Below are 17180 nucleotides of genomic sequence, written 5' to 3'. Positions count from 1 at the left end.
TCTGAATTCAGTGACTGTGTTTTTGTTTGTTATTTGTTTGTTTTTCATTTTCAAATACTGGGTATAAGGATGAAAAGGAATGTTTGGTTTATAGTTTACTAAATCACAGGGCAATCTTTTTATTTTTATTAGACTAGATTGCAAACTGCTTCTGTAACTGAGGATAGGGGAACATAATAACATTACACAGTAAATATAAATATAAAAAATTACACATGAAGGCAGCCCTGCAGTATGGTTTAGAGAACTTTCCCGATGCTAACTTATTAGGAAAAAACACATTTGGAGGCAGCTGACCCGCTCCCACTGCCCACTGCCGCCACTGGCCATGCTCATGTTAAAGCTCTATGCACAGCAGACACCACTGCCCTGTGCTGGAGGTGCCTCTGGCCACAAGGTGAGCTGTTGTCCAGACAAGGCAGGGCAGAGTCCTTGATCTCTTCACTGCTTCTTGTGCTGAGGCGTGGGCAGACAATCTGTACCAGGCCAGTCACAGCCCTTCCAGGAAAGGAAAACCAAAGATCCAGAGCTGGGAGGCTTTGGAATCACCCATTAAAGAAGTGAAAACAGATCTCAGCCACCATAGCCATGTTTGCTGACATCGTGGAAGAAGCCTGTCCCCACAGGGAGGAAAGGAGGCCTGACAAAGTCACACAGAAGGGAGTGCTCTTGGGTCCTGTTTTCTTGGGTTAGAAGATCCCCAGGTCTGTAGTGATATCTGAAGATTTTCCTTCCATTCTGTGGTTCTGTGACCTGCCACACTATTTCCCCACACACTTTTTTTTTTTAAGCATCCTTTCAGTTTGAATTCTGTCACTTCCAAGGTGGAAAGTTCTGACTTAGCCCTCTTCATCAGAGCCTTTATAAATGTTCTGGAGCCACGCTGTCCCCCAGCACAGCCACCAGCCCCGCATGGCTGTGGAGCTCTGGAAACAGGACTGCACTGACAATGTTAATGTTTTGTTTAATTTAAATAACTTACCTGCCACTACTTGGACAGCACAGCCATAGAGTGTTCCCCAAAATCTCATTACAAGGAAGCTTTGTCATCGTCTAGTAAATGAAGGAAAAGCTTTCAGATTCTGTTTTCCTCTTTCTGGAAAATTTTCTAACAGGCTTCTGAGGCTGTGATGACTCCTCTTCACCCCACTTCTTTCCGGATGCCTTTCTACCACTTGGCACTGCCTCTCCTCTCACCCCGGCCTTCCTGCACTTCTTAGTCTCTCCTCTTTGGTCTCATCTCGTTTTAACAGTAACTCTCAGTGAGTCCTTCGTACCAGCCAGACAGTCTAGTAAATGTTTTATCTTGCATTAATTGCCTTAAGTCTCACAGCAAACATAAAAGATACAATTTCCCATATTTCAGAAGGGGAAACAGAAGCTATTTTAAATGCATTTCTGTGATCACAGAGTTAGTAAATGGTGGAGTTGGTCCTCTAGCCAAGGTCTAAGGGAAGCAAAGTACTTGACTTTAAGCACCAAACTAGAAAGCCCATATCTACTTGATTAGTATGACTATAGTCTGACCATCATTAGAGGTGATAAATGCTACAGATGTTCTTCCAGAAAAGTGCGTATATGACCACCATTCCGCATCCTGATGTAGGGTGTTAGGGATCCCCTGAATGTCTTCATCTACTGAATCCTCACTAGAAGAATCAGAGCCAACTTAATAATTTTAAAATAGACTAAGTTACTGTATTTTGTAGGCCTGGTGATGTTCCATAGATTTGGGTGTGGGTTTTGTTTCATTTTTAAATTGGAATGCATAATCATATATTAAGCAGCAACTAGTCCATTTAGAAAATTATAGTAGTGTAAGTCATACCTTCATGAACACATTGGTTAGCAAAAACTAAATTCTGAAAAAGAAATGCCAGGGAAAGTTTTTCCACAGCTGCAAAATGTATGTGTTTGTATTTACTAGATAGACATATTATTGAATAGTTGCATACTAAACCTTATACTTGCTTGGGCACATTCTTACTTTCCTGGAGTGTCATTCACTTTAAAGCAATAAATGTTAAGATTGGATTCTAAAAGCCTTTGTAAAGGATAGTGGGACTTCCAGGGTATGGCTGAGGTGGAGTGGGGGAAATCCTAGGTGTAAAATATCTGGCAAAGACTACTTGGCATTCTGCTCTTAGAGTTGACAATCCCACGTAGTCTATTAAAGGCTCTGAGCATTTCCAGGGGTTGGGGTGGGAGGCTATGGTTCTTAGATTTTGTTCTTTAAAGTTAACCCCTGCCCCACTGGTTCATTCCTTGGTCCTACTTTGTGATATTTCTATGATACTGTGGGCCTTGTTTTCATGAGTTGGCCCTTTTCACTCAATCCTCTGGGATCCAAAAAGGTATATGGGAGTGCTCATCACCGCCTTGGACTGTCCTTCCCTTCAGCCTAGTGGGAAGGATGGGGAGAGGACAGGTCCCTTAAATGCCGCATGCACTCAGAGTGGCACCATTAATATGTCTTGTAAAAATGTCAAGTAATTAAACATTGTGTATCTCGCCACTAGTTTATTATTTAGGCACATCCTCTTTCCAAAATTAACTCCAATGAGTGCCATTAGATGCCTAGAAAGTGAACACGTATCTCTAATTTCCTAGTGGTAAAGGTTTCTAAAATATTAAATATAGCTTCTGCATATCTGTAATGTAAACAAGTCCACAGAATGTTAAGCATAGTTTAATCCAGTTTCCTATACTATGTGAAATGTTCTCTTAAAACCCACTTCTCAGGTACTGATAACACCTCATTGTGCCCCTCAGTCTTAAAACCCACAAGTCTTTGATTTTGTTTCCTCACTGCAACTGAAAGTCTTCACATTCTTTCTGTTTTGTCCTCTGGATATTTGGTGACTGTTTTTGGTCTCCATCTTTACAACCCCTGCTCTATTTGTTTCTCATTTGTCTCTCATTGGAGTTGCCTCCTGATATCCTTGCCTTCCTATTTTTTTCTGACTCTGGTGCCTCTCACCAGCCACTAAGAGCCATCTATTTAAGAGGGCAGTTTGGTCTATGCCACAGTTCTGCCTAGCATGCTTTTGAGACCAGCTTCCCTGCAGAAGGGAATGGCTGGCTGTCACCTAATGCCTGAGCATTTATATAGCCTCATTTCCTGAAATTTCTGCCTCACTTGCTACATTTAGGAACTACGTATAGTTTTCTGCATAGCTTTATCTCATTACCTTTGTGACATTTTCCACATTTTGAAATCTTTCATCTTTCATCCCCCAAGCTGGCTTGGACAACTTCCTCCCAGGTTGAGAGTTCCCTAGGAGCCTCCCTCACTCATGCATCTTTCCAGACTCCACTTCCTCTTGACTGAGTTGTGTGTCTCTCTAACACTGTACATGTGACATTGTAGGTGCCTTGCACCCTCTTTGAATTTAAACTGAGAATAGGACTTAGATCTCTGTCACTTTTGTATCCTGAAGATCTAACACAGTTTGCAAAACTTAAAAGTTTCTACTAATTGTTGAATGAATGCATACATTCAGGCATGAGTAAAGGAATGATGATATCTAACATATGGATTAAAATTCTAGTGATCTTGATTTAACTGTTTCATGATATGGCCCATGCCATGATTGGACAACTACTTTCTAGAAAACTCTTCATCCTGTTGAGTTGAAATGAGCCTTCTCATAACTCACCTAGTATTCCATATAACTTCCATTTTCCAGCACTCAGAATAAATTCATAGAATAGTCAGTAATATGTTTCAAGATAGATTGATGTCCTTCAGAATCACCTCCTTTTTTCCAGGCCAAGTACTCTCTATTTTAAAAGTAAAGTATGTTCACTTACTAGATGATTTAAAGATTTGTATTAACAAAAAGAAAACTCAAGGTCCTTTCAGTACAGCAAGAATTTTACTGCCTGCTAAATTCTCACTGTTTTTGAGTGCCAGAATAATGCAATTAATCAGCATAATGATAAAGGATTTAAGAATAGAGACGGAAATATGTCACCACATTCAGGTGTTACCAAAAGAAATGGAGATGAAGGATCAGGCATGAAAAGAGAAGTCATCACCACTGCAGGCATTAATTTCCTGCGTAGCTTCAAGAATAGGAGAACAAACTTGGATTATTTGCCTAAAAATCAACTTCTTCCTTCAGTTCATTAGAAAGTAAGATAGAGTTTTAAAAAACAGTAGCAGGGATTGGTGAGTGGCATTATTAGCAGTGTAGATTTTGGATCAGAAAGAATATTAAGGTTCACAGTGAAACTGAAAAGAGTAAGCAAAAATATTTGTGTTAGTGTTCCTTTTCTATTGATATGTAAATATCCACATAAAGATATATATACCATATAGAGAGGTAATAGTAATCACATTCATGTGTTTTCTTTAAGTACTCTTACCTAGTATTTCCAAAATAGCCCTGCAGATAGGTAGAGCAAGATGTGCCCAAGGTATTTGAGAGGATATCTGAAACCATGTTTTCAGTAAGCAGAACTACTAAAAGTTGATTATTGGATTCTGATTATTAAATAAATAAATAAATTTAAATAATAATCAACCAAGGTTACCCATTTGGCTTATAGTTCCATGTGGGTTCATAGTTCTGCATAAAGAGATACTCTTTCAGAATCAAGGTGTCCTTGAGACTTAATACAATATGCCCTTAAAGGTCCACTGTCCTTATATGCTTTACACATATTGTTATGCTATTGTATGTATGTTATGTGAGAATATTAGAAAAAATACGTCTTGAAAAAAGTTATTAGTTTAAAAGTGTTAGAAAACTTTGTTGTTTATTTGTTTTTTGCTATTGTATACTTGTAAGCCATATGCATGTCTGTGGTCAATTACACTTACAGTTTTCTATTTAATGTTTAATTTGCATATAGGTTCCACCGGGTGGAGTTCCTGTAGGTACTAGGTGTTCATTTTGTGTTTGCTCTTTTGTTAATTGCTGTGTTCATTTCCTAGTTCTCTCTTTTCTCCTAAAACAAGTATACACTTCAGTATCCCTTATAAAGACATCTACAATGATCTTATATATGTGTGTGTAGATGTAATTTAAATTTATGTTCATCATATTCTTGGTTATAGTAGGATGAATTGTGTGGAATCCAAATTTCATGTGAAGTTTAGCAAAGATTATTTAATTTTTAAATGTTTTTCAGCCCATGACAAACATTAGCAATGCATCATTGTATTCTTTCTGAAAGTCTCCAAGTTTGGGATTGTACCCTTTTGAACAAGGTTGTCTGAAGATAACTACTGTTGACCAATTCATATTGGCAGATGAGATTAATTTTTGTCATTTCCCCTTTAAAGTTTACCTAAGCATGCATATGTATATATGTGCACATATACGTACATTTTTGTGTTATATGTGTATTTATAGAGGATGCATATAAACTTGTGTGTGTGTGATACAATATTCTGATTCTCATTAGAAACCCAAAATTGGCTTCAAATCCAATCGATTGCATTTGAATGCATTGCTTCTATATGATAGGATTTTTAATTTTACATTCACATGTTTGTTTACCTTTGCATTTAGATATGTGCTTACTTTTGTCTTAATTTTTGTGTGTGTGTGTGCTGTGAGTGAATATCAGTTTATTTTACCCTCCTGGAAAATAATACATAAACCAATGAAATGATATTCTTGTCATATATACTGACTATATCCTTCAGATAATATAATATTACCTTATGTCAGAGGGAAAGAAATATTTATTAATCAGCCTTCTGTGTATATATTGATTTTAAAAAACTAATATGTATTTTAAACAAGTTTCTGGACACAAGGACTACATAAAATCTGTCCCTATAAGAGTAAGAAATCAGAGCATTTTCTGTCCATTTTACACTTATAATATCCCACACCCAAAACTATTATTATCCTTAAAAATAAATCCTAGGTATTAAGCTTTGAATAATAAGTGGCTATATATTTTCAAATCTGCATTCTTCAATTCTTGTCCTCAAAGAAATATCGAAATATTCACCAATAGGGTCTATGTATCCTATACATAGATTTAAAAAGGTTACTATGTTAAGTATCCATGAACTTCACTAGTCATAATTTAATCAGAGATTAACTGAGCAGGACAGATTGGCATGAGCTATAAGATGCCATTGACAATGATAACTTTATGTGTTATATTATCTTTTATACCAAAAACAATCTGCAGGTTTGGAAAGTCATATTTTAGTCCCTAGCTAGTTGTTACAACAGGACTTAAAGTGAAGACAAGAGAATTATCAAAAAAAAGATCTTTATGTTTCTCGTTATCAAACATGAGAGTCTGTTTATGATAAAGTTCTGGTGGGTGTGCCGTCTTCAAACGGAAAGCTTCTGACAGTGAAGGTCTCATGGCTTTCACAAACCTGGGCAATGACAGTGTGGTCTGTGGCACAGCTGTGTGGTGCAGTATCACATGCACATACACTGGTGCTTGGCCCAGCACTTAAGGCAGTCCTGTATCATCACTGCACCTGACATAACAAAGAAATTGCTCATAACACCTGGTGAGTCTATGAAGAAACATACCCAATCAAATTTACCAACAGAGAAGGAAGAAAAGAAATTGGGAGAATATTAGTTATGAGGAAAGTAGAGCAGGACCAAGGGACTTGAACAAAGGGAAAGAAGTAAATGGTTGATATATTAGGTCAGCCTTGAATTACTGGCCACGTAGAGTTGTGAGTACACGACGCTGCGTTCCTCCACATCATTGTTGGGACACTTGGAGAACAGGAAAAAAAAATACATGAATTTAACAGCCTAGTGATTTTATCCTAGTTAGTAATTGCAGTTAATTGAAACTGCATTCTAACTTTTTAATAACAAAATTAACCATTTTATTGAAATTGACTTTAAGGGACACAATTAAGAAGCAAACTCAAATTGTGATTCAAAATATGTTAATTTTATATCCACTTCATCACCTATTTTTAAGTAAATAATTTAACTTTTTATTAACTAATATGTTTGATTAATCAACCCCTCCACCCACCTGCTAGCTATGCTGAGCATGCGGGGTAATGATGCTCACACGGAAACTGAGGTTCCTGATTGAAACTATGCATGAAAAGCCTCTGACTTTTCATGCCTCTTAACAACTCTGATGATTTTATAATATAAAGACCAATGGAAATTACTGTCTGTGGTATTAGTTTTTTTTTTTTTTTTATTGTTCCAGGATCAATGAATGTAGCATATGGGACTTCTATCTAGAAGCCACAGTAATATAGCTAAGTGATACCTTCCTGGACCTAGAACCTACAATAATATAGCTAAGTGATATTTCAAATATCTAAGGAGATTTCACAAATACAGAGCCATGTTAGGTTCAAATGAAACAATTTCATAGTTATTTGGAATAGGCACATACTGAAGCTTTAATAAGAGTTATGGATTTCAGCTTCTGTGAGTTGTGTCATGCCCACCTTTTAATATAGTAGTACACATCAACTTCCTCAGTTTCACACAAAAGTTTAAAATGTGAGTACTAATTTTTTTAAATCAAATTAGCATGTCTTTAACAATTTTGAACTGGAAGGCAGCTATGCTAACCACTATACCACCAATGCCCCAGCAGTAACAATTTTGAACTGTATACTCTGCCCTCAGCTCCTGATTTCAGATGCATAAAAGGAATCTATGATATGAAATTACATTTCACGCTATACTATGCATACTATGTATTGGGTTTTTATTTGAGTATTGTTGACACACAAAGTAATGTTAGTATTAGGTACTCAACATTGGTGATTTGACTCCTTTCTGCATTATGTCATGTCCATCACAAAGTACCTGCCACCTGTCACCACACGATGACACTGTGACAGTCACTCACTGTTCATCCCCAGGACTTATTCCTTCCATAACTGGATACCTGTATCTCCTAATCTCCCGCTTCCCTCACTGCATAATTTTTAATGTTGCCCTAATGTATAAAAAATGCCTGGCCTCCCTGTGTATCTCTTTATCAGAAGCCCTCTGTCCCCAGTACCCCGCTTTCCATTGCCCTCCTGCCCTCTGACCCCATGATGCTGACACCAACTCACACCTCCCCACCTGTGTCCTTGTTCTTTCTCAAAAATGCAGAGATGAATGTCTTATCGTCCAGGGACAGCAATAGACTCTGAGCGGTTTCCAATGCTTAGTGAATTTTCTCTGTTTTGAACTTTTGCAGTCATTTTATTATGTACATATCATGTTTCTGGACTCTTTTATCAGACAAATGCATCTAATTCATGTACTTCCAATCTGATTATCAGAAATGTTTAAATTAAAATAAACATTATGTTTCCCCTTGGGGAATCTTTACAGCATTAAAATAAGAAAGAGAAAACATGATATTTATAGGTAATGAAATATACATAACCAATTTTATTTCTATTTTAGATTAAATGTGAGAACAGAATAGTAATATGCATATAGGCACTTTGTTACCACCAATGAAGTAGTTGTACAATCCTGCAGCTAAAATTTGGGTCTCCAGTTTTCTTCTCTTGCATTTGCTTCTTATTCCTTGAGCCCAGTGAAGTTCTGGAGAATGTTATTATTATAAACCAATAAGAGTATATTCAATTGGATTGTTATCTATCTTTTCTTTTTTCCTTTTTTTTACATTAATTATACTTATTCCATTATTTTGTTTTCCACAAAATGAGTAATTGTTTTTGCATAATTCAGCTCAGTGATGAGAAAATGTCTAGTAAAACCTATCTTTTCTTTGGAAATTCTTATTACATTCAAGTATAGTTTTGTGACAGATTTGTAAAATTAATTTCCAGGTAACGAACTAATAGCTGCATTATTTACTCAACTTTTTTTTTTTTTCAAAGACGAAAGACCCAGAGCTTCACCTTTTTCTGAATGATTACACCTCCGTCTTCACTGTCACGCAGACTGGTATCACTCGCTACCTCACGCTACTTCAACCAGTGGATCGGGAAGAGCAGCAAACTTATACTTTTTCGGTAAAAATATTTCATATTCATATTTATATGTTTGTGTGTGTGTAACAGGAAGAGATGCCTCTTTACAACTGAAGAGGTCTATGATTGAAGAAAGGAAAAATGCAATATTTTCAAGTAACTGAGCATTGAGACTCAATAATAAAATTCTTCACATGTATTTCTCCTTTTTCTGTTTATAAGTTTGTGCAGCTGTGTTAACATTTTAAAAAAAGGAAAATAATTTTCAAGATGAAAACAGGAAAATGAGTTTCATTCTTAACCATGCACTCATAATTTACTTAAATTGAGATATTATAAACCAGAATCCACAAGTGAAGAATAATTTCCTAACCCTTATTTTACTTTATGTTTTTTGTTGTTATTACATATCATATTTTGTCATAGGGTTAGGCCAGTGGTTCTCCCCTGGGATTATCCCTGCACCCCCCAGCCCGCGTCCCACCTGTGTCTCCCTGAGAACATTTGGCAATGTCTGCAAGACAGTTTGGGCCATCACCACTGGATGCTACTGGAATCCGATAGGTAGACCTCAAGGATGCCACTATGCATCTTATAACGCCCAGGACAGCCTCCCCACTCTCCAGCAGCGAGTAATCTGATGGAGGGAGCCTAGTTCAAATTAGATGAGAAAAAAAAAGTTGAGTGGAGATTATTCTGTATTCTATATTATTCTATATTCTATTACATAAGCACATACATGATTTGTGTGGTTGAGATGTGAATACAGATAAAAAGAAAGTTCTAGCATCCAAATTTATTAGCTAGATTTTATTCAGACATAAGAAGAAAATGAGCTGATGGAAAAGTACACACTGTAGGACTTACTTGGGACTCCTTTCTGGAGACCCTTCCTTAGACAGCAAAGTCACAGCTTACTGAACCTTAAGTGCCATGGCAAACGTAGATACAGGGTGAATTTCAGAAGTCATTCTGAATAAAAATGGTAGTGTGACAGCACTGACTTCATTTGTCAGACCTTCTTAAAATGTTATGACATAATTAATGTATCACTATTAAGTAACATCAATAAGTCATTTAAAAATTGCATTAAGTCCTTAAAACTTGCCATTTTGTAAATTACCCAAAAAAGACATCACATCCCTAGGGCACCTGAGTTAAGCATATTGGCTGTAAGAACATCTATGGAACTGTATATAAAATATGTAAAATGGGAGAATATTTTTCTATTAATTTTTAAAAATTAAATAGTAGTTAAATCCTAAGTATCAGCAATGTTACTGGACCAGTCCATGCCTCTCTGATACTTTACATATCTGATTATTTAAATGTGCTTTGAATTGAATACATCAAAAATAAAAGAAAAATTTTTGTAATTAATTCTTAGTGCATTCAAGCACTTTGCTTATGTGTATTGTTATAGGTTTGTTATTTCTTTTTATCAACAAAACATTTTGGCACCCTTTTAAAAACAAAGTTATATATGAGAAATGCCTTCAATCATAACAGTAAATTTCGTACTGCTTATGTTTCTGTGATTTACCTGTACATGTATTTTTCATCCCCAAAGATAACAGCATTTGATGGCGTGCAAGAAAGCGAACCAGTTATTGTCAATATTCGGGTAATGGATGCAAATGATAACACTCCAACCTTCCCAGAAATATCCTATGATGTCTATGTTTATACAGACATGAGCCCTGGGGACAGTGTCATACAGGTAACTACCCATATAGCATGGTGATCTATGCAAAGCAATTGTTTCCATGAACATTGTATAACGCATCACTTCAGAAATTGCTTAAGAAATGAAAATGAACTTCAGACTCATTACATGACATAATTTAGCTTCAAAAGCTTAAGATTTATGTTTACCTTTCACATAAAAATGTATTTATATTGACTTAAAGTAGAATTAACTAGTTATTAGACGTAAACATAGCAATATGATCAGTTTATACTTGAGTTTTAAGAGGTTAATACGTTGAATATACTTATTTGATTAATATAATAATATATTTAATATGCTGATGTTTCCAAGTATTAGACATATAGTTTAAAAATTCAAATTGTTTAGAGCTTTTGTAAATATGGGTTAAATTTCCCTTGGTGATAAAGGCAGAGGACTACATCAATAAGTTGGTGGATAACATTATCAGACAGTGGTTACCTGGACATAAAATGGAATCATCACAGCAGAGAGAACTTGGATTTCATAGTCAATGGTATCTTTGAAAAAACAGAATCAGGCAAAATCTTTCTCCTTGAAAGATCTTTTCTCCTTTTATTATTAACCATGTACTTACTTCATTTACATTAATTATGTTATCTCAAACTATGTTTTTTTTTTTTGATTCTGTGTAAGTCATAAAGAAGTATCATATTCTTCCTCAAGGGTTTTTGAAATCTGGAGAATAGTTGAGTCTCGTACTTTCCAAATTGGCTATACTTCAGAATTATCTAGGGAGCTGTTTAGAAATATAGACAACCAAGATTTCACTTCACTTTTCCCGGAACTGAGGTTTTATGAGAAATACTTGGGTTATTGATATTAAGATAATAAACCCGAAGGGTTTCAGTTGTCCAGACACTATAGACCACTGACGTAGATTGTCCTCAATATCTGAGAGTCAGACTCAATAATTTTAAGTTACTTTCAGGCCAGGAAGGCCATGATTCTGTATACTTTTTAGAGCATTCGAATGGCTCCAAACTGTTACTAAGTGACATATTACATAATTATAGTGATATGTAATAATGCATGTATGATACATACTAATATGTACCAGTATAGTATATGATTAATGCACATAAATCAATTTACATGTATGCATGTTTTAGCATTATATAAATATTTCAGAGTATTAAAGACCAGCCTAAAGAGAAAGACCCCGACAACAAACTTAAACTTTCATGTGTGGCTCCGGTTTCCCTGGCTCTGCTTTTGGCCTCTTTTCCTGTGCATGTGCTTTGCCCCTGAACTACTGCCTGCACTTAACTGCATGTGCGGGGCTTGTTCTTTCTCATTCCCTCCAGTTAGCTGCTTCCCTTCCACGTATGGCCTGATGAGTCCTCCTGTCCTTCAGATACTTTCCCTTCTGAGGACGCATGCCTTCGTGGTGTTCAGAAAGTAGTGTGGAGTCATCCTTCCTTGATGGTCCTGCTCTCGCACCCCACCTGGGACACAGTAGTGTGCAGCCATGCTTCTGTGACCCAGCGGTGTGTCCTCATCAGTGCAAGACATCAGGGAAGAAACAGTTGATGTAGGCTCGCGGCTTCCGTACACTGTTTTCTGTCAACCAAGAGCACTCTTCTTACCCCAGATTTTGCAAGCCTGGTTCACTTTCTCTGTACAGAAAGGACCCTGCTCAAAATACCTCAGAGAAAACTTCCCCCAGGTCTTAGTGCTGACCCCCTCAGAGCTGACACGCTCACTGTGACTCCCCCTCTCTTGCCCTCACTCCACACTGAAGAACCCAAGAGGCCAGTGTCACGTTTTATTACCGTGGTGAATGCACACGCAGGATGTACCAGCCATGCGGTACCTGATCATCCAAAGGATGAATTGTTACCACATTTACATGGCACCGTCGTTAACATAGACTAGAAATAATTCTGTGCTGTGTCTCTTTTATTCACCGGATTGAGATACACTTTCTCGGGTGATAAAAGGGATGGCATTGCAGCCTGGACAGTGGAAATTCACATGTAAGCCTTTCTGTGTGTGGATACCTTCTGCTATATGTGGCAGCGGCTCAAAGGCCAGAGTACGGTTTATTCCTGTCTTGCTTATGGCATGTGTCATATTGATGAACTCCACCCTTTCAACCATCTGTCTTGAGGCAGAACTCTAATTAGTTTATTTCTGTACCCATAGCATCCACATCCATAGTGCCTAGCATATCACAGGCGCTCAATAGAGTCGATGCTTAATATGTTTATTCAAGGATGACATGTGGAAGAATGAATGGGAAGGTGTAAACTCATTGGCTTCTATCTGTAGTTGATCGTTGGACCTTGAGAACCACATTTGTCTTTACCGAGGCACCTAGATAAGCAGTAGTGTTACAGTGTATACAGATAAAGGGATGGCGATCCTTGTCATGCTCTTATTTAATTAGACCTGATTCTCATCTCTATAATAACATAATTGGAAGTAAAAGTAAGTTTATACACAAAAAGAAAAAGAAACAGCCAGCAGGGAACTGGAAAGTGTAACTAAGAAAATGATAGCAATTATGTGGTAGAACTGTATCTCAAACAATGTCTGCCTTGGGGGGATCAGAAGCTTATTTCTGGTATTTGCTGGCTGCAACAGTTAATTTCCCTTATGTATCTCTTTATAAAATAGATCTTTCCTTGCCTTTAAAGATTCATATATTACATATCTTCCTGAACTATGCAGATTATGAAAGAGTATTGTTTGGGTTTCTAGGGCTCTATGTGTAAAAGTTACTTAAGCACCAAGAGATAAAGACTTATAATTAGTACTTTAAATGTTATTCCTGGCATGTGGTAAAAGAGGGGCATAGCTGTAAAACATCCTCCGAAAGCCTGGAAATAAAAGGAAATAGATTTCCTATTGAGAGGGGAATGTGTAAACAAAGCAAAATGATTTAGAACTGTGACCTGCCCCTTCTTGTGAGAACCACAGAATGAGTTCTCTGCAGCACCCGCCCCGTCACCAGCCCCACCTTTCCACACCGCCCAACACACCATCACCTCATTTACTTCTGGTTAGGATTCCGGTGTTGGGAAGAGTGACAACATTAGAAGCAAACATAACCTTGAGCACAGCCCAGCGGAGAGCTCCCTGGATAACAGATTTTAAGTATATATATATATATATATATATATATATATATATATATATGTGTGTGTATTTTTAATAGTTTAACCAGATCATTGTGATCTGTCATTTTCACTGTGGCCCCGAGACTGCCTTGGCCCAAGGGAAGTTCATTCTCAATTATTTCAGTCCAGCACCTTCGTGTTAGGAGGAACCGTCCTTGTCTTCAAGAAGGAGAGAGGTTGGTCCTAAAGGTGGGAATTATCAGGTCCTTATGAGAGATTCTACTGTAAATCAGTCTTCTGACTTTATATCTTTGATGCCTGAGTATTGTAAAAGGAACCTCGTGATTGTGAGGTGTGTGATTCCTGATCCACACCCGAGGGCGTTAGGGGAGCTGTCACAAAACAGCATCTGCCTGGGTGCCTGGGTGGCTCAGTCTGTTAAGTGTCTGAGGTCGGGCTCAGGTCATGATCTCATGGTTTGTGGGTTCGAGCCCTACATCAGGCCCTGTGCTGACAGCTCAGAGCCTGGAGCCTGCTTCAGATTCTGTGTCTGCCCCTCTCTCTCTACCTCTCCCTGCTTGCTCTGTCTGTATGTTTCTCTCTCTCTCTCTCTCTCTCTCAATAAATAAACATTAAAAAATTAAAAATATATATCAATGCCTAGACTCCACCCTGGCATATTTTTGTGGAAGCAATCTGGCCACTCAGAGCCACTGTGAGAGATTTGAATTAACAAACAAAAGCAGCTCTAACATACAGCCAGTTTTGAGAAGACCCATCTTTAGCCCTCACCGTATGTCACCCCTGTGAAAATCGGAATCCTTCATGTATCAAGGCAGAGTCTCATGTGGAGCTGAGTCCTTTGATCTTTACCCCCTTCTTTCCATTTTCCTCATTCTTCAGTTCCTATTTTTTGTGTCCTGCTTCTGACTCGTCTTCTCCCTTCTCCTCACTTTCATCTGTGCTCTCCTAATTATTCCATTCCATTTCATTTTCCTTCAGGCAGCAATGCTCCCCTGTGTAGTGACACCTCCCTGTTGGCCTATCACTGTCCCTAAGTGTCCCCGGGTACTGATGTCCACGCCCTCCCAGGGGCAGCCTTCCCACACTATCCATCCAGGCACTCGGATCGATCGATGTTGTTACAGAATTGATTACCTTATTTCCTTATAAATATTAATTGTTATTATTTTATTTCACTCACATCCTTCCATGAAAAGCATACAAAATCGCAAATCTAGTGAGTCAACCTTTCATTGTCAAATACAAAGGCACTCCTCACGCCTCCATCTGGGCAGAACTCCCCACTGTACCGCTTCCTGGAAACCCTTCCTGGCGACTGGGAGACTTTGTTGCTGGCTCCTTATTCACCTCTTGGTCCTTAAGTATTAACATTCTCCAGAAATCAATATGCAGCTCTGTTTCAGTATCCCCATGTTTTTAGTCATTAGTGCCATGCGTACTCACGCCTCCCGCAGCTGAGTGCCCCATGATGTGCTGAATGGCCAGCTGGTGTTCAAGTGTCTATTGCAGGTGGTAATGCAGGGTTGTGACAGGTGCTTCAGACTGGACCCACTCCAAGATAAATGAGCTAAATCATTGTCTCTCATCGAATATGGAAACACAGACTCAGACCCACTCACCCTGTCTTCCTGGGCGGCTGCTTCATTGAGAGAGGCCTGGTGGATCTAAGGTCATACACATGTTGGCAGCAAGCTCAGCTTTCTGTGTCTTGTTCCCTCCTTCACCCACATGCATCCAGGTGATTGTCCAGTTTCTGAAATCACTATTTCAAACTGGATCTGCCATACTTCCTTCTCTGTGTCTATGTCCTGCTGTGAATTAGGCTGCGACAGTGGACTCTGACCCATAACCCTATTTCTGCAGATGGCTCATGCCCCTGCCGCAGACAGTTGTTCCAAAACACTAGGCAGGACAGGTCCTCAGCCAAGGAACGGCCCACTTCCTACACGGGCCATCCAGCACATCTCCGTTAAACCTCAAATATTGTCCTCCTCTCCCTACATCCTTCTATATAATCGACTTTGACATCATACAGAGTCTTTTATTTTATTCATTGTGTTTAACTTCAGCATTGAATATCCCTTCCCATTCTGTGGCTACTGACACCTCTCTTAAATTTCAAGGTTTGAATGAAACTATATCTTGCACAGTTCAAATGTTACTTTTTTAGAGTTATTTTGTTGTTGTTGTTGTTGTTGTTAACATTTACTCATTTTTGAGAGACAGAGCAAGAGCTGGGGCAGGGGGACCATAGAAACAGAGGGAGACACAGAATCCAAAGCAGGCTCCAGGCTCTGACCTGTCAGCACAGAGCCAAAAGTGGGGCCCAAACCCATGAACCGTGAGATCATGACCTGAGCCGAAGTCAGATGCATAACCAACTGAGCCACCCAGATGTCCCTCAAATGATATTTTTTAACTAAAGCTTTTATTTTTCTAGCAAGTCAGAATGAATCGTTCCTTCCACCCTGTGCCCACAGCCAGCTGGTAACTGTTATCTGGCTCACAGTTGACAGCATCTCTCAGTAAGCTTAGCACTATGAGCCAACCCCCTGCTGAACTGTCAATTCCTTTAGGACAGGAACTCTTCATGATGTCCGACCACCCAGCACTCAGCACATCACTTCCACATGATAGGGGTTCACCAAATAGCCAGGGAATTTATTCCCCCAGTGCTCTCTCAGTCAGTTTCTAAAGTCTCATTCTAGAAATACATTTTGTTTGGCTTAAGAATCCTCACTGTCATTCACAGAGTGTTATCGCCCAGGGCCCTCACTCTAAGCCCACGGTTTCAGCCAGGCCACTCCTATAAAGAAAACACTGCACTGGGGCACGTGGGTGGCTCAGTTGGTTGAGTATATGACTTCGCCCCAGGTCATGATCAAGCGGTTCATGGGGTCAAGCCCCCGGAACCCTGCTGACACCACCAAGCCCGCTTTGGATCCTCTATGCACCGCCCCTCCCTACCCCTCCCCTTCTTGTGCTCTCTATCAGAAATAAATAAACATTAAATAATATATATTTTAGAAAACACTCTACTGAAGATATTGCTGGTATATTTATCTTTGACTGTGTCACAGGTCACTGTATATTAGAGCTTGAAATTACTTTGACTTTGAAAATATTATTTGTCTGCATCCTCACTCAATAAAGAATTGGTCCAAATTCACAACGTTTGTAAGTGGCAAAATTGATACTGAATCCAATTTGAAGACAATAGAATCTGGAGCCAGACTAGCAGTGTCCCCACCTTGTGCCCTTACGTGTCTCCACACAAAGAGCTTAGTCATCTCTGCTTTCGTTTTCTAACCTGACAAGGGTGGTATTTATAGTACCAGCTTCACAAAGGTGTTCCGAGTATTACACTACTGCCGCATGTGCACTTGGATGTGCATCTTGTATAAATGTTACCTAGTTATTATTGAGCTATTCCCATGGATTACATACA

At 38.6% G+C, this 17180-nt stretch overlaps 1 protein-coding gene across 1 annotated transcript in view; it reads left to right on the top strand.

Annotated features, from left to right (window-relative positions):
* PCDH15 (protocadherin related 15) overlaps nucleotides 1–17180 on the top strand; it is a 697494-nt gene that overhangs the window by 388877 nt on the left and 291437 nt on the right. The window contains exons 11-13 of the mRNA XM_029919519.1: nucleotides 4861–4881; nucleotides 8822–8956; nucleotides 10485–10634. Coding sequence (XP_029775379.1) covers nucleotides 4861–4881; nucleotides 8822–8956; nucleotides 10485–10634 — 306 coding nt within the window. The remainder of the gene's footprint in view (nucleotides 1–4860; nucleotides 4882–8821; nucleotides 8957–10484; nucleotides 10635–17180) is intronic.

The sequence above is a fragment of the Suricata suricatta genome, chromosome 2 (genome assembly GCF_006229205.1).
Source record: "Suricata suricatta isolate VVHF042 chromosome 2, meerkat_22Aug2017_6uvM2_HiC, whole genome shotgun sequence".
Lineage (NCBI taxonomy): Eukaryota > Metazoa > Chordata > Mammalia > Carnivora > Herpestidae > Suricata > Suricata suricatta.
This window is presented reverse-complemented; position numbering and strand designations above follow the sequence as displayed.